Here is a 21,788-nt window from a genome sequence, read left to right on the forward strand (position 1 = left end):
CTTGTGCAGAAAGGAATAACACAGCAGACCTGTGGTTACTGTCCCTGCCTGGCATCTGGGAGCCTGACTTTGGGAGTGCCCCACCAGGTTCCTTGTGCCTAGACTGATGGCGCAAGCCATGTGGTTTATGGTTGAACACCTGCTTTTCTTCTGGGAATCTGGAATTTTGGTATGTGCCAGGCAGAGGGTACCTCATGACCAGCCTCCAATAAAAACCCTGGGTTTTGGGTCTCTACTGGGCTAATTTGGGCCATTAGATATTGCATACATGTTGCTGCGTTTTTGTTGCCAGGGGAAGAGTGCACTCTGTGACCAGTCACGGGTGGAAAAATGTGTAAGGGAACCGCACATGGATTCCTCCAGACTGCCTGTCTTCTTCCCTCATGATCCAGTATGCATCCTTGTGAACTGCTGTAATAAATCTCCGTCATGAGTACAACTATGCTGAGTCTTGGGAGTCCAGCGCATCTCCAGACATTGGGGTGGTCTTGGGGCCTCCCAATACAGCCAGCTCCTGATGTGGAAAATAACAGCATGCATATAAATAGATGAGGCCAGGCGCAGTGGCTCATGCCTGTATGCCAACAATTTGGGAGGCTGAAGTAGGAAGATTACTTGAGCCCAGGAATTTGAGGCCAGCCTGGGCAACATAGCAAGACCCTGTCTCTGCAAAAGTATAGCTTGGTGTGGTGGCACATACCTGTAGTCCCAGCTACATGGAAAGCCGAGGCAAGAGGATTACTTGAACCCAGGAGTTTAAGGCTGCGATGAGCACTCCAGTCTGAGAAACTGTGAGACCCTGTCTCTAAAAACAAACAGTCGGGTGTGGTAGCTCATGCCTGTAATCCCAGCACTTTGGGAGGCAGTGAAGGCAAGGGGATTACCGGAGCTCAGAGGTTCTAGACCAGCCTGGGCAACATGACGAGACCTCATCTCTACAATAAATCAAAAAATTAGCCCGGCATGGTGGTGCATGCCTGTAGTTCCAGGTACTTGGAATGCTGAGGCAGAAGGATTACCTGAGCCCAGCAGGTCGAGGCTATGGTGGCCATGAGCGTCACTCCAGCCTGGGTGACACAGTGAAACTCCAACTCAAAACAAACAAATAAATAATAAAATAAATGAGATCGATTAAAAAATATAAAATAAAATAGATGAGAAAGGCCAGTTCGCTGACTGTTTTGGAACTGTTATTGTGAGTGACTTTTCTTCTCTATACTTTTCAATATGTTGTACCTTTTTTTTGAGTTGGAGTCTTACTCTGTCATCCAGGCTGGAGTGCAGTGGCATGCTCATGGCCACCGCAGCCTTAATCTGCTAGGCTCAGGTGATCCTTCTGCCTCAGCCTTTCAAGTAGCTGGAACTACAGGCATGTGCTACCACCCCCAGCTAATTTTTTGATTTATTGTAGAGATAAGGTATGGCCAAGTTGCCTAGGCTGTTCTCGAACCCATGGGCTCAGGCAGTCCTCTCACCTCACCCTCCCAAAGTGCTGGGATTATGGACGTGAGCCACTGCACTCGGCCATGTTATACATATTCTATATTGATGTTCCTTTTACTTTAAGAATTGTGTTTTTTTTTTTTGAGTTGGAGTCTTACTCTGTCACCCAGGCTGGAGTGCAGTAGCACACTCATGGCTACCACAGCCTCGACCTGCTGGGCTCAGGTGATCCTGCCACCTCAGCCTTCAAAGTAGCTAGAATTACAGGCATGTGCCACCATACCCAGCTAATTTTTTGATTTATTATAGAGATGAGGTTTCGCATGTTGCTCAGGCTGGTCTTGAACTCCTGAGCTCCTCTGCCTTCCAAAGTGCTGGGATTACAGGCGTGAGCCACCATGCCTGGCCAGAATTTGTTGTTTTTTAAGTTAAACATTTTCTGTTATGTTAAACACTGTTGTCATTTGTAGAGTGATTGACCTCTGAAGGGGCATCTCTGATTTTCCCTTAGGGTTGTAATCCCCTTGCACAAACCGGCCGGAGCAAACTGCAGAATCAGAGAGCTGTGTTGAATCAGCAGATCCTGAAAGCTGTGCGCATGAGGACAGGAGCGGAGAACCTTCTGAAGTAGGTGTCTTCTGGCTTCCCCGCCTTCACTGGAAGCCCAGCCTCTCCCAAGACCTAGTCACCTATCCCTAAATGCCTCGACCTGGCTCTTGGTTTGAGCTTTGGGTTTCCTCCTCCTGCAGGAATCCCTTTCTTCTGGCCTCAATCCCGTCCACCAACTCATCAGAAGTCCAATTGTTGTCTCAGTGTTTGTTTTCCCTGCTTTTTTTTTTTTTTTGAGTCAGAGTCTCACTCTGTCGCCCAGACTAGAGTGCAGTAGCTGCTCCCAGCCACAGTAGCCTCAACCTGCTGGGCTCCGGTGATCCTTCTGCCTCAGCCTTCCTAGTAGCTGGAACTACAGACGTGCGCTACCACGCTCGGCTAAATTTTTTTGATTTATTGTAGAGGTGAGGTCTTGCCAGGTTGCCTAGGCGGGTCTTGAACCTGCGGGCTCAGGCAATCCACTCCCCTCGGCCTCCCAAAGCACGGGATTACAGGCTGAGCCACCGAGCCCGGCCTGTTTTCCCTGCTTTCTATGGGACTTGTCAATTTTCTCCATGCCTAACACTGTGCCTGGCGTAGACTTCCTGCTTGGTAAAGGCTTATCAAATATACAACCAACATGAAAACCAACATGAGAGCAGAAAGGACAAAATGAGGGCATTTCTGTTGCCCATGTCCTCCCTCCCTCCTTCCCTCCTTCCTTCCCTCCCTCCTCTCCTCCTCGCCCCCTTCTTTCTTTCGTACTAAGCATCTACAGCCTAAAGGTCTAAATGTCTACCTCTCTAAAGAGACAGTGCAAGCCAGGTGCGGTGGCTCACGCCTGTAATCCCAGCACTTTGGGAGATGGAGGTGAGAGGATTACCTGAGTCCAGGGATTCAAGACCAGCCTGGGTGTCTTGACGAGACTCCGTCTCTACAATAAAATAAAAAAGCTAGCCAGGCACCTATGGTTTTAGCTACTTGGAAGGCTGAGGCAGAAGGGTCACCTGAGCCCAGGAGACTGAGGCTGCAGTGACCGTGGTCATGCCACTGCACTCCAGTCTGGGCAATAGATTGAGACCACTACTCCAAAAAAATAAATACGTAAGTAGGAAAAGAAAGGGGGAGTACAGCCCTGTGCTCTGTGGCACTCATTATGCTCTGGTACTGGTGGTAAAATAGTAACTTACTGAGTCCAGAACTCAGTGAAGCCTGACCTGTACAGTCTAGGCCGCTGTAAACCCTCTCTGACTCTTACACGTAATGAAAGACAATGTGCTAGCATTTTGTTGACAAAGAGTGCACAGTTTCATCCTTTGAGTTTTAGGGGCAACTCTTGTCAGCCCCATACTGCCTTTTGGAGTGGGAAACAGATGCCTCCCTGGGCCTCAGGAAGAGAGGTGGAGTGCTTGCAGGGATCTGGAACCCAGAAACCTGGCAGAGAAGGGGTCTGCACTCTGCCTGCTTGAAACTACAAGTCTCTGAGTTTCCCGGGATTTTAAGAGACTCTAGGGGTCAAGGGGGCCAGCATTTCCCTGGGGATATTACTCATGGGGGTTCCCAGTGGGCTAGCTTCACTCTTGGAAGCCTTGGGGGAACCCAGAGACTTCTTGGGATGCTGTTGGGAGAAACATACACTAGCTGAGCCGCAAGGCTCTGGCTCCCAGCTCTGTGCTCCCCTAGGACCACTCCCCTGAGTGCTGGGCAAAGCAGGAAGAGGGCTTCTGACTGTGATTTGTGTTCGCTCCTCAGCTACTATCTCTGAGCTGTTAAGAGGGGAAAAGAAAAGTACAGGACTGCATGCCCTGTGTGTGTGTGTGCGAAGGATCGGTGCATATGCTTCCGTGAATACGCAAAGGGACAAGCAGAGGCACTGTGGCTAGTGACTGCTCTTGGGGCCGACGCCAGGGATAGCGGGGTGGAGGTGCTGAGGCTTGTCGTTTTACTCCCTTTGGTGTTTGAATGTGCTTTTGCCACGGGCATGGATTTTTTGTGTTCGTTGTCATTGTGAAATACTGCCGAGGTCCAGAAGAATGATATGAGCAGTGCCCTTTAACCTGACACTCGATGGGGAATAACAACAGCGTGGCATCTGTGTCGGTTTTGTCACTCATGGCGTGAAAGAGGGCTTGAGGGCCTGGGAGGGAAGCTCTTGGGAACCTCTTCTCCAGCTCCTTTTGTAATTGGGTGCAGGGGAGGTTGTCACTGGGGGAGACTGGGGAAAACATTTTGGCTTTCAAAATGTCTGCACGTGGCCTTGTCCCCTGATGAGTCTGGACCTGGGAACGGACAGCTTCCCACATTGTGGTGGACCTCGTAGGCTTGTGCGACTTGGGAGAAGGCCCTTGATACCGGGACTCCCTGCTGTGTGCTGGGAAGACTGCGGTGTATTCTGTGGCCTGGGCCTCTGGTTGACCTGGACAGGCCGTCAACGTGGCCGCCCCCAGAGTGGGCTACAGCCGACTTGCCTGTCCATGGAGTCATCGGGCATCTCTTAGGCAGCAGGCAGTGTTTGAGGGGCAGGGAATAAGGCCACCTGCATTTCAGACGAGGTCTGGCTTGCATGATGCTTGATGTTTTGTTGGGGGGGTGGAGACCTTCATACACAGACAAATCAGTCATGCCAGAGAGTGATGTTTTCTAGGGTCTGATGAGACTAAAATGTGAGAGAGGAAGCTTTGAAAACAGGGTGGACTGGGCATGGTGGCTCACGCCTGTAATCCTAGCGCTTTGGGAAGCCTAGGCAGGAGGATTGCTTGAGCCTAGGTGGTTGAGACCAGCTTGGGCAACATAGTGAGACCCTGTCTCTTAGAAAAAGAAAAAAAAAGAAAAAAACCAGAGTGGTCAGGGAGGCCTCTTTGACCAGAGAACTGGGAGTTTCTCAGACAGGAACCAGGGCAGTTGTGTCTGTCTTGTTCTGTTCATGACACCAGCAGACACCCTCTCTGAGGCCCAAGCCTGGCTCAAGCTCATTGTCAAATTGGCCGTTGTTGAGCTGGCAGGGTGGGGGTGGGGTGCAGTTGTTAATGATTCCTGCAGTAACCCAAAAGTTCAAAGTGCCCCACTCTGGAGAATGTTGTCAGAGGAAACCCTGAAGGTATTTATTCATCTGATTCAATCAGCACCAACGGTTTCCCGAAAACAAATAGGGCATTTTGCCAAGCCCCCACTTTGTCCCCACCGTGTCCCTGGGCGACCAATTACGGGGCTGTCCCTGCAGGCCATGGTAGTTGCGGTCATAAACCAGGCCCCGCTTTCCTTCTGATTGTCTTCTCATTCCCAGGTTTCCCACCGCAGCCCCCAGATTAAGGCAGAGTAGTTGGAATGGGGGTGGGAAATGCTTGGGAAGATGACCCCAGAAATACCAGAGTGGAAGTGAGCATTCCAAGTAAGCCCTTCCCTGCACTGGTCAGGGGCCGTTGCAGCTGGGCAGGCACTGTGAGAAGCTACACTTTGTGCCCGTTCAAGATCTTTCCTTTCTCTCATCCACACCAGCTAGAATTCATGCACTTCCTAGAGTTTGATTAGGAAGATATCGAATATTTTAAATCTGATTTTTTTTTAGGTTAAGCAAGGACAATAGTCTTTCTCTTTTCCCAACTCCCTTCCCTCCCTTGAGAAAATCAGGAGTAACAATGGGATAATGTTTCTCTGAAACCGAGACAGTCTTTGTGAAATTTAAAACAAGTACCCTGGTTTTAACTAGTTTTAACTAACTAGTTCTTTGAACAAGGTCAGGTCATTCAGCCTCTGTGGGCTTCAGGTTCCCCTCTTTTAGAGGTAGTCGTTGGACTAGATCAGATGTGGCCCACTCTGAGTCTTTCAGGGATGAAGTGGGCATGGAAATGAGTGAATGGGGCTGAGATCTGAGCTGTGTGACGATAGAGAGTGGTGGGGACTGTGGTGAAGTGCAGAGCATATGCTGTCTCTGGAGGGGCAATTGCGGTTTGCCCCATGGCGGGCGGGGTCGGAGTTGCCAGATCTTCCAAGTTTTTTTACCAGGAGAAGTCGATGATTTTTTTTTTTTCTTTAGTCTTCTGATTATTGAACTTTTGTTATTTATTTATTTTAAACTTTTATTTAATGTTTTAAAATATGTAGAGACAGGGTCTCACTGTGTTACCCAGGCTGGTCTTGAACTCCTGGCCTCAGGCGATCTGTTTGCCTCAGCCACCCAAAATGCTGGGATTACAGGTGTGAGCCACTGTGCCTGTCCTATTTTTATTTTGTTTCTGAGTCAGGATCTCACTTTGTCACCCAGGCTGGGGTGTGGAGGCATGATCACAGCTTACTGCACCCTGGACCTCCTAGGCTCTGACAATCATTCTGTCTCAGCCTCCCAAGTAGCTGTACTATAGGTGAGTGCACCACACTTGGCTAATTTTTTTATTCTTTTGTTGCAGTAATGTCTCGATAGGTTGCCTGGGCTGGTAAAAAACTCCTGGGCTCAAGCAGTTCTCTTGACTTGACCTCCCAAAGTGCCGGGATTATAGGTCATGGCTGAATTTTTCAATATCAGGAACTAGTTTAAGCCGGGGAAAGTGACACCCTGCAAGCCAAGTGAACAAGTCTCACGGGCTTCCAGTCTAGTTTGTGACTTCTATACAAGAGGGTCATGGAATTCTAGGGAGGGGTGACCTGGGATGGCCTGGGCTGTAATGAGAATGACTTGAGGTTAATGACTGCTCACACTGTCAGGTGTGAGGGGGCAGGTGTGTGTCTGTGTAGTGCGATGTACAAACATTCCGTAGCATTTGGGGCCTGCACCACCTGTGGGACCTGCCTTCTTTTTTTTTTTTTTTTTGAGTTGGAGTCTCACTGTGGCACCCAGACTAGAGTGCAGTGGCCGCTCCCGGCCACCGCAGCCTCGACCTGCTGGGCTCCGGTGATCCTTCCGCCTCAGCCTTCCAGGTAGCTGGAACTACAGGCGCGCGCTACCATGCCCGGCTCATTTTGATTTATTGTAGAGATGAGGTCTCGCCAAGTTGCCCAGGCGGGTCTCGAACCCGCAGGCTCAGGCAATCCACTCACCTCAGCCTCCCAAAAGCGTGGGATTACAGGCTGAGCCACCGAGCCCAGCAGGAACCTGCCTTCTTATACTGAGAGGTGGCTGGGGGGGGCAGATGTCTTATCACTCTAGCTGATCTGCCGCCTTAGCCAGGTGGCCACACTAGGGCATGGAATAGTCCTCACTCCAGCCTCCTGGATCCCTGGCGGAGCAGGATTTGGGGTCAGATAGACTAAGGTTAAGCTGCTCTGATGAGGTCTTTGAAGCTGGTGCAAGCCACTGGGTCAATGTGGTGCCTATTCCTGGAGCGACAGTTTTTATTAAAAGACTTAGGAGAAAAAAACTGTACTAAAACAGATGAGGACAGAATGCAAAATTCACACATATCTTTAAGACTAAGTAGGGGGGTGGTAAATACATTTTGGACTTGGGGCAAAGAAGCTGTTTCAGACAGGGGCTGTTTTTTAGTGAAAAAGATCTGAGAGGCTCCATGTTGAGGCAAAGCGTGTGTGGATGTGGCCAGTAGTCACAGGAAGTATTTGACCGTGACCGTCCTTCCCTCGTTCACACTTGGTGGTGCGAACAGGGCTCAGAAAGGGTAAGTGGGACATGTTCTCATTCTCGACTCTGTAGTAAGTCTGTGCTCTTTATGAAAAACCCAAAGGAGTAGGCCTTCTCTTGGTGGTCCAGGCTGAGGGAAGCCAGGGAGAACCTGGACAAGAGAGGCTGACACACCTTGTGCCTCATTTTGGTCAGCCTCAAATTCTTTCTTTTTTTGGGGGGAAGTCGGAGTCTTACTCTGCAGAGTCATACTCTGTCACCCAGACTGGAATGCAGTGGCACAATCACGGCCACCACAGCCTCGACCTGCTAGGCTCAGGCAATCCTTCCACCTCAAGTCTTCCAAGTAGCTGGAACCACAGGTGTGCTCCACCACACCTGGCTCATTATCTATCTATCTATCTATCTATCTATCTATCTATCTATCTATCTATCTATCTTATCTATCTATCTATTTATGTTAGAGATGAGGTCTCGCCATGTTGTCCAGCCTGGTCTTGAACCTATGGGGTCAGGCAATCCTCTTGCCTCTGTCTCCCAAAGTACTGGGATTACAGGTGTAAGCCACTGTGTCCAGCAGCCTCAAGTTCTCCTTTGACCATAACATTAGTTCCTAGACCGCAGGGGCCTCAGAGGAGGTATACGCCAAGCAAAGCTGAAAAGTGCCTCACTCTTCTGAAAAGACTCACAGGGAGCCATTTGTTTTCATCCCAACCGGCAGTCTGAGTATAGCGCATCAGTATTGACAACCAGGGCTCTGGTTGTAATCTCCAGTTTGGGCCCGCTGGTTCTATTTTTGACCATTGCCCTGTCCCACGCCCAGAAATCTTGAGTTGGTACACCTTATTCAGGAAACCCCCTTCCACCAGTGAAATCAGTGAAAAATCACTATTTTTGTCTTAGAAATGCAACTCAAACTCTAGGTAGATTTCTGAGTCATAGTTGTACTCACAGGTCACCAACCCTGAGACCCTACCTGGCTGTCAACATTTTTCAGAGTGACCCACATAAAGAGATCCATATCCAAAGGACAGCTTATTGATTTGTTGCAAATCTTAAAAATTTGGGAGGCTGTGGCGGGAGGACTGCTTGAACCCAGGAGTCTGAGACCACCCTAGGCAACATAATGAACCCTTCTCTCTACCAAACAAATTCATAAGTAAATGAATTAGCTATGTGTGGTGGATCCTGCCTGTAGTCCCAGCTACTCAGGAGGCTGAGGCAGTAGGATTGCCCGAGCTCAGGAGGTTGAGGCTGTGGTGAGCCATGATTGTGCCGCCACACTCCAGTTTGGGTGACAGAGTGATGCACCCGACTCAAAAAAAAAGAAAAATTGTTGCAAGCTGGGAGTGGGAGACACAGCAAATTAATATAGAAAGTTGGCACAGCCAAGAGTTGGCATTTCTCCAGGCATTTGGACACACTCTGCTGGCAGGACAGCTCTGCTCCCCTGCTGTTTATAGGGAGTGGCCTTCACCCTGCCATTTGTCCTTCCATGAACATGAAGTTTGTTGAACCCTCACGATGTGGAAAGGACTGTGCCAGGTTCCAGGAGAAATCGCAGAACGAAAGAGAGCTAGAAGACTTGTCCTCCAGAAGTTCTCCATGTTTATCCTGCCTCATTCCACAGTGAATTTGAGGCACCTTGACACACTCATAAAACATGCAAGATTGTTGGGTTTTTTTTTGAGTCAGAGTCTACTCTGTCGCCCAAGCTGAAGTGTAGTGGTACCCTCAGGGCTACCACAGCCTTGGCCACTGCAGTCTCTACCTGCTGGGCTCAGGCGATCCTTCTGCCTCAAGCTTCTAATGAGCTGGAACTACAGGCATGTGCCACCACACCTGGCTGATTTTTCCTGATTTATTGTAAAGATGAGGTCTCATCAAGTTGCCGAGGCTGGTCTCGAACCTGTGAGCTCAGGCATTCCTCTCACCTCGGCCTCCCAAAATGCTGGGATTATAAGCGTGAGCCACTGCATCCGGCCACCATGCAAGGTTAAAGCTGGAGTGAATGAGCCTACGAAGTTAGGAAGAATAGGAGAGAGACTTGGCTGGAGGTTAGTAAGTCTAGTGCAGGTCACAGAGTCCTGGGTGCTTTTTTGCGTGTGAGCCACAGTTTGTCTCTGATCTTCCTGGAAGGCTATAGGAGGAAGGGAATATGATCTTGTCCACATTTTATACTCATTAGCCAAAAGTAAACCCATTGCTAAGAAGTGTGCCTGTTCCCAGGACTCAGGACTGGGAGCATTTTTTCCCCTGGATCTTTGTGGACTTTATCAGCTACTGAATCAGTCGTTTTCTCAATAATGTCTCTGTAGCACAGTTTTTACAAGCTGCAGATTGTGGCCCATGGCGTGTAATGATATCAATTTAGTGGATTGCTACTGCTGTGTAATAAAAAATAAATATTTGGTCTTTGTCCTGTTCCTGTGTTCCTAGCACAGAGCTCTGTGATAAAAATACCTCTTGTATGCCAGTGAGATGACTTTTGGGAGGGGGCTTTAGAATGGGAACCCATCCCCAGAAAGACCAAGCCATGATTAGAGGGTTGGAACTTTGAGCTCCTCCCTTTTACTCCCACCATCCTCACAGAGGGAAAAGAGGCTGGCAGTTAGACTCCATCACCAGTGGCCAGTGATTTAATCATTCATGCTGACTTAATGAAACCTCCATAAAAACCCTAAATGAACTGGGAGCAGAAGAGTGCGCCTACAGTCCTAGCTCCTCAGGAGGCCAAGACAGAAGGATTATTTGAGCCCAGGAGCTGGAGGCCAGCCTGGGCAACATAATGTGACCCCAACTCTTTTTTTTGAGTCTTGCATCTCACTCTGTTGCTCAGGCTGGAATGCAGTGGCACAATCATGGCTACTGCAGCTTTGACCTGTTGGGCTCAGGCGATCCTTCCACCTCAGCCTTCCAAATAGCTGGAACCACAGGCGTGCACTATGACGTCTGGCTTATTTTTTGATTTATTATAGAGACAAAGTCTTGCCAAGTTGCCCAGGCTGGTCTTGAATGCCAGTGCTCAGGCAGTCCTCTTGCCTCTACCTCCCAAAGTACTGGGATTACAGGTGTGAACCACTACACCTGGCCGCCACCCCCTGTTCTTTAAAAACAAAAAACCAAAACACCTAAATGATGGAATTCAGGGAGCTTCTAGGCCAATGAATATATTGAAGTGCTGGGAGGGTGTCCTGCCTGAACTGGGCATGGAAGCTCCCCCCATACCTTCCCTGTGCCTCTTCCATTTGGCTGTTCCCAATTTACATACTTTTATCATAAACCGGTAAAGGCGAGTAAAGTGTTTTCCTGAGTTCTGTGAGTTATTCTAGTTAATTACTGAGCCTTAGGAGGTGGCCATGGGAACCCCTGATTTGTAGCTGGTCAGACAGAGGTACAGGCATCTGCCTTCTCTGGGACGTGTGACCGGTGCCTCAAATGGGGGCAGTCCGGTGGGACCGAGCCTTTAATCTGTGTGGTGTCTGCTCACCTCGGAAGTTTGTGTCAATCAAATTGAATTATTGGCCACCCAGTTGGTGTTGGATAATCAGAGGATAGGAGGGTTGCAAACATCATTGTTTTTTGAAGAATAGATGGTTAGAGTTGAATAGAATATGTTGGAGTGCATCCCATCTGTGGCTTTTGTGGGAGTTTTGTGTCAGGGATGTGTGTGTATGTATGTATGTATGCATGAATGCGTGTACGTGCACTGTGTCGTGATATAAAATGTCTTCTTACGGGTGATCATGCCCTCCCCACCAAAAAAAAATCTCAGACCAGTGAAATTCACCAAGCCAACTTTCCAATATTTCGTTGCCTAGCTGGGGTCGTCCAAACATGCACATGTGGGGCTTCCTGGGTCGCGAGAGGACACACGCCATCATATGTGTACAAGGTAGGGAGAGACCCCATGGAGAAGAGCTGCTGGGGAAGAGCTGTGGCATTCCGCAGGAGAGGTGGGCAGGTGAACAGAGCAAGCAGGTGACAGGTGGCTGGATTTTCATCAGCAGAGGAGGTCAGATAGTCAGTCTCTCTGGCTAGTTGGAGTTCTTGGCTGACTCGTCTCAGGCTTACTCATCCATGGAATGAGGACGATTCCAGTACCCAGTCTAAGGGATGATTCATGGACATGCACTCTGTACCTGATGGTTCTTGTTACTTCTATTTTTGTGGTGATTCCTAATTTCTAAAACAAGGGAGCATCTGTAGTAAGGTCTTTGAGTTGGTGTCAAAACCTCTGCTTGAAAACTGGGGTAAGTTTGTTCCTGTGTATTGTTGAACATGATTCTATTGTTTGAATATTCTACCTTTTACCAATTAATGGACACTTGTGTTGCTTCAACTTTCTTGCTATGACCATTCACATGCATGTTCTTGTGTATGCATGTTTTCATTTCTCTCCCGTAGATTCTTAGGAGCGGAAATGATAGGTTGTATAGTATGTATGGTAAATGCATGGTTTAACATTGTTAGAAATTCCAAACTGGGGGCAACCCCTTGGGGTCCCCTTCTACTGTGGGAGCTTCTCTGTCCTCTCAATAAATCCTGCTTTCTCACTTAAAAAAAAAAAGAAAGAAATTGCCAAACTGTTTTCCAAGGTGCACTTCGTCTCCAATCAGCAGTGTATGAGGGTTCCAGTTTCTCCATATCTTCACTAATATTTGTTATTATGTCTTTTTTATTATAGCCAATCTGGTGGGTGTGTATTGGTTTCCTGTTGTGGTTTTTATTTGCATCTCTCTAATAACTCATGATGTTGAGCATCTTCTCATGGGTTTTAGCCATTGTGTATCTTCTGTGGTGAAATATCTATTTAGATCTTTTGCCCATTGAAAAAAAATTTGAGTGTTTGTTGTCATCTTATTTATTTATTTAGTTTTTGAGTTGGAGTCTCACTCCATTGCCCAAGCTGGAGCACAGTGGCACGCTCATGGCCACTGCAGCCTCTACCTGCTGGGCTTAGGTGATCCTTTCGCCTCAACCTTCCAAGTAGCTGGAACCACAGGCACGTGTTACCATGCCCATGTTATTTTTTGATTTATTGTAGAGACAAAGTCTCACCAGGTTGCCCAGGCTGGGTCTTGTTATTTCATCAAAAGAACTCTTCATGTATTCTGGATATAGGTTCTTCTTTTTTTGAGTTGGAGTCTCACTTTGTCACCCAGGCTGTCACCCAGGCATGGAGTGTAGTGGTACACTTGCGGCCACTGCAACCTCGACCTGTTAGTCTCAGGTGATCCTTCTGCCCCAGCCTTCCAAGTAGCTGGAACCACAGGATGTGCCACCACACCTGGCTAACTTGTTGACTTATTGTAGAGACCAGATCTCGCCAAGTTGCCCAGGCTGGTCATGAGCCCCTGGGCTCAGGCTATCCTCTCTCCTCTGCCTCCCAAAGTGCTGGGATTATAGGCGTGAGCTACTACGCCTGGCCGTCTTTTCACTTTCTTAATGGTGCCTTTTGAAGTGCAGAAGATTTTAAATTTGATGATGTCCAATTTATCAATTTCTTCTGTTACGGATTATGTTTTTATGGCATAGCTAAGAATACTGTACCAAACCTAACATCATGAAGATTTCCTCCTGTATTTTCTTCTAGGCGTTTTAGAGTTATAGCTTGTATATTGTGGTCCCTTTTGACCTAATGTTTGTGTATGGTGTGAAATTTAGATTGAGATTGATTTCACGTAGCAGGCCTGAGACTGCTGTCCTTAGAAAGTCCTGCTTGTAAGATAGGCCCTTGGTTAGTGTCTGGAAACTCGCATTTTAGAAGAGTTTCTGCCATTCCCAGATGGATAAGAGGGGCTCACTCTGAAGTGTTTGTACACATGGCATAGTTGATGCTGAATGACTTGCTTTCCTTCTGAGAATCTGGAATTTTGGAACATGCGAGGCCCCAGAGAAAGCCCTGGGTACTGTCTAATGAGCTTCCCTGGTGGGTGGCATTTCATGTGTGTTGTCACAGCTCATTGCTGGAGGATTTTTTTGGTTTTTTTTTTTTTTGAGTTGGAGTCTCACTCTGTCGCCCAGACTGGAGTGCAGCGGCATACTCCCGGCCACTACAGCCTTGACCTACTGGGCTCCGGTGATCTTTCCACCTCAACCTTCCAAGTAGCTGGAACTACAGGCGTGTGCTACCACGTCCGGCTAATTTTTGATTTATTGTGGAGATGAGGTCTTGCCAAGTTGCCCAGGCGGGTCTCGAACCCGCGGGCTCAGGCAATCCACTCACCTCAGCCTCCCAAAGCATGGGATTACAGGCTGAGCCACCGAGCCCGGCTGATTTTTTTGTTTTTTAAATGAAGAGCATTTATTAGGAAAAAACACTCCAAATACTCACAAGTAGTTATCTTTCACACTTAACCTTTGACCAGGGGACACTTGGCAACTGCACAGGAAAAGGACACCAGGACAGAGTCCATGAGATTTTACTTACACCACAAAGGGAGTTTTAAGGCAGATTGATTCAAGAATGCCAAAACTTTATCTATGGCATAAACGCAACATTCACAACTAACTCAGCCCTCAAAACATTCCCAGTACCAACAAATCACTGAACTAGTCAAGAGGACAGCCACTGTCAAACACAGGAAAACAGAGTCTCAAAAACAACCCGACATACCATCGATGTAGCTGGAGGGATGAAACACATCTGTGTGACTCCGCTGGGAAGGGATTCTAGAAGCCTGTGCCTGATTTCCTCCAAATTTCAACCCTTTGGTGATTTAGCTTTGTGTCTTTTTTTTTTTTTTTTTTTGAGTTGGAGTCCCACTCCGTCATTCAGGCTGGAGTGCAGTGGCATGCTCACAGCCATCGCAACCTCGACCTACTGGACTCAGGTGATCCTTCCACCTCAACCTTTCAAATAACTGAAACCACAGGCATGTGCCACCATGCCCGGTTGATTTTTAAATTTATTGTAGAGACGAGGTGTCGCCAAGTTGCCCAGGCTGGTCTCGAACCTGTGGGCTCAGGCAGTCCTCTCACCTCAGCCTCCCAAAGTGCTGGGGTTACAGCCTTGAGCCACGGCAAGTGCCTTTTTGCTATAATAGTCATAGCCATGACTTTTGTGAGTCTTCCTAGCAAAGCAGCAAGCTTGGGGTGGTCTTGGGGACCCTAACGTACCCGTGGGTGTCCAGTTGCTTCAGCACCATTTGTCGAAAAGCCTGTCTTTTCTTTCTTGAACTATCTTGGCTCTTGTGTCACAGTCTGACCATAAATGTAAAGATTTATCTCTGGTCTCTGCATTCTGTTCCATTGCCTATTCTTATGCTAGTATCACATTGTCTTGATTACTGTGGCTTTTAGAGCAAGTTTTAAAATCAAATAGCATAGGTCTTCCCACTTTGTTCTTATTTTTCAAAATCGTTTTGGCTACTCTAAGTCCCTTGCATATTTCCACGTACATTTTTGGGATCTGCTTGTCAATTACAACTAAAAAAGTTACTGGGATCTGGTGTGGCAGCCCACGCTTGTCACCCTGGCACTTTGGGAGGCTGAGGCGGGAGGATTGCTTGAGCCCAGGAGTTGAACACCAGTCTAAGCAACATAGGGAGACCATGTCTCTACAAAATAAATTTTAAAAAGTAACCGAGCATGGTGGCGTACTCCTGTAGTCCCAGTTACTGGGGAGCCTGAGGGTAGAGGATCACTTGAGCCCAGGAGTTTGAGGGTTCAGTGAGCCATGATTGTGCCCCCAACTAAAAATAAACATAAAAAAGTCACTGGGATTTTGATTGGGATTGCACTGAATGGATAGATTAATTGGGAACTAGACTTCCTGGCAATAGTGAGTGTTCAAATCCATAACATGGAATAGTCCTCCATTTACTGTCTCAGCAATGTTTTGTAGTTTTCAGTGTACACATCTATTGTTAAATTTATTCCTGAGTTTTTTTTTTTGTTTTTTTTTTTTGAGTTGGAGTCTCACTCGGTCGCCCAGACTGGAGTGCAGTGGCCGCTTCTGGCCACCGCAGCCTCACCTGCTGGGCTCCAGCGATCCTTCCGCCTCAGCCTTCCAAGTAGCCGGAATTACAGGCATGCGTTACCACGCTCGGCTGATTTTTTATTTTTTTATTTATTGTAGAGATGAGGTCTCTTTGCCCAGGCGGGTCTCGAACCCGTGGGCTCAGGCAATCCACTCACCTCAGCCTCCCAAAGGCGCGGAATTACAGGCTGAGCCACTGAGCCCGGCTTGTTTTTTTTTTTAAAGTCAGAGTCTCACTGTGTCATCAGTAGCACGCTCATGGCTACCACAGCCTCAACCTGCTGGGCTCAGGCATTCCTTCTGCAGCCTTCCAAGTAGCTGAAACTACAGGTACACGCCACCATGCCCAGCTAATGTTTTTGATTTATTGTGGAGATAAGGTCTCGCTAAGATGCCTAGACTGGTCTTGAACCCATGGGCTCAGGCAATCCTCTCACCTCTGTCTCCCAAAGTGCTGGGATTACAGGTGTGAGCCACCACACCCGGACTATTCCTGAGTATTTTAATCTTTTTGATGCTATTGTGAATGCAGTGGTATTCTCATATCATTTTAAGATTGTTAAGTGCTAGAATATGGAGATTGAATTGACTTTTGTATATTGATTGTACCCTGTGACCTTGCTTAAATTTATTCTAGTGTTTGTGTTGTGGATGCCTTGGGATTTTCTGCATATCATACATGCATTAAAGGCATTACCTTTAATACCATCCGTGAATAAATATAATTTTGTTTCTTCCTTTCCAATTTGAATGCCTTTAATTTCTTTACTTGCCTCACTGCCACCAGCTCCAGTTACGTGTTGATCAGAAGTAGCAAAAGCAGGTGTCTTTGCTTGATCCTAATCAGAGGGGAAGACCAGTTAGTCTTTCACCCTTGAGCATGATGTTAGCTGTGGGTTTTAGATGTCCTTTATCATCTTTTGTGAATTCTCTTTTACTTCTAGCTTGTTAATTTTTAATATGAATCTGTGTTGGATTTTGTCACACACAGTTTTGTGTGCCTATTGAGATCACCATGTGCTTTTTATCCTTTATTCTATTAATATAGTGTGCTACATTGATTGATTTAAAAATGTTAAACCAACCTTGCATTCCTGAGATAAATTCTACTTGGTCATGTTGTATCATTCTTTTTATGTTTTGCTAGGTTTAGGTTACCAATATTTGTTGAGGATTTTTGCATATATATGCATGTTTAGTTTTCTTGTGATGTCTTTCTTTGGTGGATCAGGGTAATACTAGCCTCTGAGAATGGGCTGGGAAATAGTACCTCTGCCTCTGTTTGCTGGAACCCGCAGCCTCAGGCAATCCATTCGCCTTGGCCTCCCAAAGTGCTGGGATTATAGGTTGAGCCACTGAGTCTCGCCGCTTCCTCTATTTACTCACCGATTTATGGTCTTTTTTTTTTCTTTTGAGTTGGACTCATTCTGTCTCCCAGGCTAGAGTGCGGTGGCATGCTCACAGTCACTGTAGTCTCAATCTGCTGGGCTCAGGTGATTCTGCTGCTTAGCCTTCAGGCATATACCACCACACCCAGCTAATGTTTTTGATTTATTGTAGAGATGAGTTCTCATCAAGTTGCCCAGGCTGGTCTCGAACCCCTGGACTCAGACAATCCTCTCGCCTCTACCTCAGGAATATAGGCATGAGCCACTGCACCCAGCTATTTATGGTCTTTTAGGGCATGACTGGGAGCAGTCTTTTCTGAAGGCTAATTGTTTTTTAAAACTTAATTTAATTTATTTAATTTTTGAGTTGGAATCGCACTCTGTTACCCAGGCCGGAGTGTAGTGGCACTCTCACAGCGACCACAGACTCAACCTGCTGGGCTCAGGTGATCCTTCCACCTCAGCCTTCCTAGTAGCTGGAACCACAGGCTTATACCACTGTCCCTGGCTAATTTTTTGATTTATTGTAGAGACAAGGTCTTGCTATGTTTCTCAGGCTGATCTCAAGCTCTAGAATTTAGGCAGTCTTCTCGTCTTGCCCTTTCAAAGTGCTGGGATTATAGACGTGAGCCACTGCACCCAGCTCAAGGCTAATTTTTTGCAGGAATGTTACAGAATTCTTGTCTGGCAGCTCATGGTGTCATTGCCTGGGTCCCCACAGCCATTTGCTGCTTGATGGGGATCAAGATGGGCAGATGCCCAGCATCTCTGAGATACCTTATCTAATCATGTCTGGCACTCATCTCCAAGCGATCCCCTGAGCTTCCCTGCAGGGACTGGGGGGTGGACCTGCGCATCAGCAGCTGAGATGCTTGGCTGAGGGCCTTTCTCTCCCTCCTCTCTTTGAGCAGAGTAGCCACGAACCAGAAGGTGCGGGAGCAGGTGCGGCTGGAGCTGAGCTTTGTCAACTCAGACCTGCAGATGCTCAAGGAGGAGCTGGAGGGGCTCAACATCTCGGTGGGAGTCTATCAGAGCGCAGAGTAAGTGAGAGTAATGCTTATTCCAAATACCTCGGAATCTGAGAGCGTGCTGCATCAGAGATGGTACAGAGAGAGGCCAAGTAGAGGTAATAACCGAGGGTATGGCAGGTTCCTCTTTGGGAAGCGAGAGCATCATCAGGTTTAATATTTAGAAGGTGCTAGACTTGAAGGGATGAGCCTTGAGTTTGTTAGGAAATACCTGTATTGGACAAAAAGGCATTTGTCTTAGGACGCCTTGGGACAGGGTTTTATGGGAGAGCTATGCATCTGGGTCTAGGTGGGGAGGTGGCAGCTGTCATGTGAGCGGGGGTGGTGGATCTGCCATAATGAAACCTGGGAAGCTTCTGTGGAAGCTTTGAAAACCACCTGCTAGATGGGGCCGGAGCGTCCCTCCCTTCTTCCCTCTCAGCCTCTCACCAAGCCCTGGTCCTGACTGTGGATAGAATGCATACAACCACCCCAACAGGGATCTTTTATCTCAAAGGTGATGGGACCCTTGTGAGTTCCCTGGGAAGATGGTGCAACTGAGACACTTCAGTGATGTACCTGTTAAATATTTGAGAGATGAACGTTCTAAGTGAGAAGCATCTCTTCGGGAGTGTCTGTGGGAGATGGAATATGGAGTTGTGGCCTTCCGAAGAGCTCAGGGGATTCCCAGTCCAAGAGAGCCTCTTTTAAAGAAATGCCCATTTTTAAGAAGGACTCATGTTGAGAAGCTCTGAAGAAGGTTTATCCTGCAGGGGTGAGATCACTGAAAACGTGTGTAGGCTCCAGGGGGAAATCTGCCAGAAAATAGCTCTCTGACGAACAGAAGGATGACTTTGGGGAACTTTGAGTCACCTTTGGAATGTACATTTCCTGACCGTGATCCTTAACACGGTACCTGGGGCGTTTTTTCAGAGATAGGTTAGTGCATGAAGGCTCCCCTGACTCTTCCCACTGTGAGGCCCTGTACCTGGCTTGCTTACCTATAGGCTCAGAGTAATAACAGATGGAAGACCCTCCCAAACTACACTGTGGTGTTAAATTTCTGTGTTTGGTTCAAAGGATCCAAGTTCCTCAAGGAGGTGAGGCAGGGTCAAAGTTCAGTAATAAATGTAGGCTTTTCGTATTTGCATTTGCTATGCTCGAGAATGGGATGTCCACCTTGGGCCTTCCCACAGAAACACACACTGAAGCCCCTGTGGGGTTACCGTGGCTCTAGAGTGGCCCACCTGTCCCCTGTGTACATTCAACATGCCATCTTGCATGTGGGTTCTCTATTTCTGTTTTCAAAGTAGATCGTTTCATTCTTAGCCCAGTTGAACTTTTAAAATTTTTTATTTATTTTAATTTTTTTTTCTTGAGTTGGAGTCTCACTCTGTCGCCCAGGCTAGAGTGCAGGGGCACACTCATGGCCACTGCAGCCTCGACCTGCTGAGTTCAGGTATCCTTTTTCCTCAGCTTTCCAAAGTAGCTGTAACTACAGGTGCGCACTACCACGCCCGGCAGTTTTTTTATTTATTATAGAGATGAAGTCTCACCAAGTTGCTCCTGCTGGTCTCAGACCACCAGACTCAGGCAATCCTTTTGCCTTGACCTCCCAAAGTGCTGGGATTATAGGCTTGAGCCACCGTGCCTGGCCTATTTTTTTATTTTTTGGAGTGCAATGGCATGCTCATGACCACCACAGCCTTGACCTGCTGGGCTCAGGCAATCCTTTTGCCTTAGCTTTGCAAGTAGCTGGAACTACAGGCATATGCCACCGCACCCGGCTAATCTTTTTTCTTGATTTATTGTAGAGACGGTCTTGCCATGTCGCCCAGGCTGGTCTTGAACCTTGGGCTCAGACAGTCCTCTTGTTTCTGCCTCCCCGAATGCTGGGATTACAGGCGTGAGCCACCGCACCGCAGCACAGTTGACCTATAAACTCTTTTGTGAGTTACACAGGGAAAAAACAATTTCATTGTGCAGATGAGAAAATTGGGAAGACCTGAAGTCACCCAGAGAGTTATGTAAGCATCACACTGAGACTGGGTGTTGTTTTGCAGGACCTCAGGACACCCGCTGCTCCTCTTCTTGTTGCCTGGACAGTCCTAGGAGAGCAGACCTTGTGTCCAGCCCTGTGTGGGGTTAGGACAGGAGGGCCCTGAGGCCCGGAGGAGTGAGGCCTAGTCCACCCTCGCCTCCTTCCACCAGGGTCTCGCTTTCTCTGAGGACCCTGGGCTGCACACCCGGATTGGGCTCACCTGTTTTCAGCCGAATTGTACCCCACTGGCAGTTGTAAGTTTCAGCTTACAACTGCATTGTCCACTCACCCTGCCCAGCATTCCTGGCCTTCTTTCCGGGCTGGGCTGAGCCCCGCAAGGAGGTCTCCTGTTACAGGTCAAGGAGCTAAACCCCCGTTTGCACAACACAGCCTGAGCCTGGTTCACTTCCTGCTGGCCGTGCCCCTGGGCTTGTAGGCCCCGGGAGCATTGTCAGGCATCCTGTGGGTTCCCAAGTGGTCAGTTTGAAGAGTCAGGCCAGCTGGGGTCTGACCCTGGGTTGGGAGGCAGGTGCACTTAGGTGTCAGATGGGGCCCCTGTCCTCAAGGCATTCCCTGTGCAGATGAAGGGACACTTAGACTGACACACCCCAAAGAAGGAAGCCTTTACGAGCTTGGGATTGGGGGCTTACCAACCACCTGCTGGAGAGGTGGGACCCACTTCAGGGGAGGAGAGGAGGAGGAGGAGGAGGAAGTTTCACACTCTGATGCTTTCCATCTGGCTCTGAAAAACGCCCCAGGTGCTGTGTTAAGGATCACAGGATCAGAAAATCCACGTTCCAGAGGGGGCTGCAAGGAGGCCCAGTGTGGCAGGGTGGTATGCCCAGGTAGAAACAGTGGACGCACCCGGCGCAGACCCTGGCATGTGCTTGGTTCTCAGCATCGTTGCTGAAAGAAACATTGAGGATGTGAGGGCGTGTTGTGTTGGGCTGGGTGGTCCAGAGTCTCAGGGAGCCAGGGCGAGTTTTGGAGCAGAGGGAGGGGTGTGATCAGAGTCTTCCAGTGGAAAGTGAACAACCTGTCAGCCAGGCATGTCCTGAGTGGGCACGAGAAAAGGGTGGGGACCTGAGTGGGGCTGCTGGCGACTGGGTTGTGGGTGCAGAGGGGCCTGACTGAGGGTGTTCATAGACTCTGTTGTGTTCCTTATAGGGAGGCATTTACAATTCCCCTGATTCCTCTTGGATTGAAGGAGACGAAAGATGTCGACTTTTCAGTTGTCCTCAAGGTAAGTCTCAAAGCAGTGAGCACTGTGTTTAAAAAGGAAGGATGGAAGTGTATCCCTTGCAGTGGCTTAGGCTCAGCAGGCCAAGGGTCAGCTAATGTCTGCAGGGTGACCCTGAGCCTGCTCTGGGCCTGTGACACAGAGAAATTTGTACCTTCATTTCTCCCACATGCTTGCTGTCTTTTTTGGTGATGTCTGAAGCTCCTGCCTGGAGAGGACAGGTGGACACCCAGACTGACCTTCCCAGGAGGCCAAATCAAAGAGGGCCTCTGATGGATGTGCCTCAGAATTTAAAAATTATATCCTAAGCCGGGCTCGGTGGCTCGGCCTGTAATCCCACGCCTTTGGGAGGCTGAGGTGAGTGGATTGCCTGAGCCCGCGGGTTCGAGACCTGCTTGGGCAACTCGGCGAGACCTCATCTCTACAATAAATCAAAAAGTCAGCCGGACGTGGTAGCGCATGCCTGTAATACTGGCTACTCGAAAGGCTGAGGCGGAAGGATCGCCAGAGCCCAGCAGGTCGAGGCTG

At 48.3% G+C, this 21,788-nt stretch overlaps 1 protein-coding gene across 1 annotated transcript in view; it reads left to right on the forward strand.

The window, feature by feature from the left end:
* The first annotated feature begins 1,958 nt into the window (after positions 1-1,958).
* RHPN2 (rhophilin Rho GTPase binding protein 2) overlaps positions 1,959-21,788 on the forward strand; it is a 44,439-nt gene continuing 24,609 nt past the window's right edge. Inside the window, exons 1-3 of the mRNA XM_008056633.2 lie at positions 1,959-2,070; positions 17,884-18,012; positions 21,188-21,263. Coding sequence (XP_008054824.1) covers positions 2,042-2,070; positions 17,884-18,012; positions 21,188-21,263 — 234 coding nt within the window. The 5' untranslated portion in view covers positions 1,959-2,041. The remainder of the gene's footprint in view (positions 2,071-17,883; positions 18,013-21,187; positions 21,264-21,788) is intronic.

Source organism: Carlito syrichta, unplaced genomic scaffold (assembly GCF_000164805.1).
Source record: "Carlito syrichta isolate Samal-C Ts95f unplaced genomic scaffold, Tarsius_syrichta-2.0.1 Scaffold302426, whole genome shotgun sequence".
NCBI classification, from domain to species: domain Eukaryota; kingdom Metazoa; phylum Chordata; class Mammalia; order Primates; family Tarsiidae; genus Carlito; species Carlito syrichta.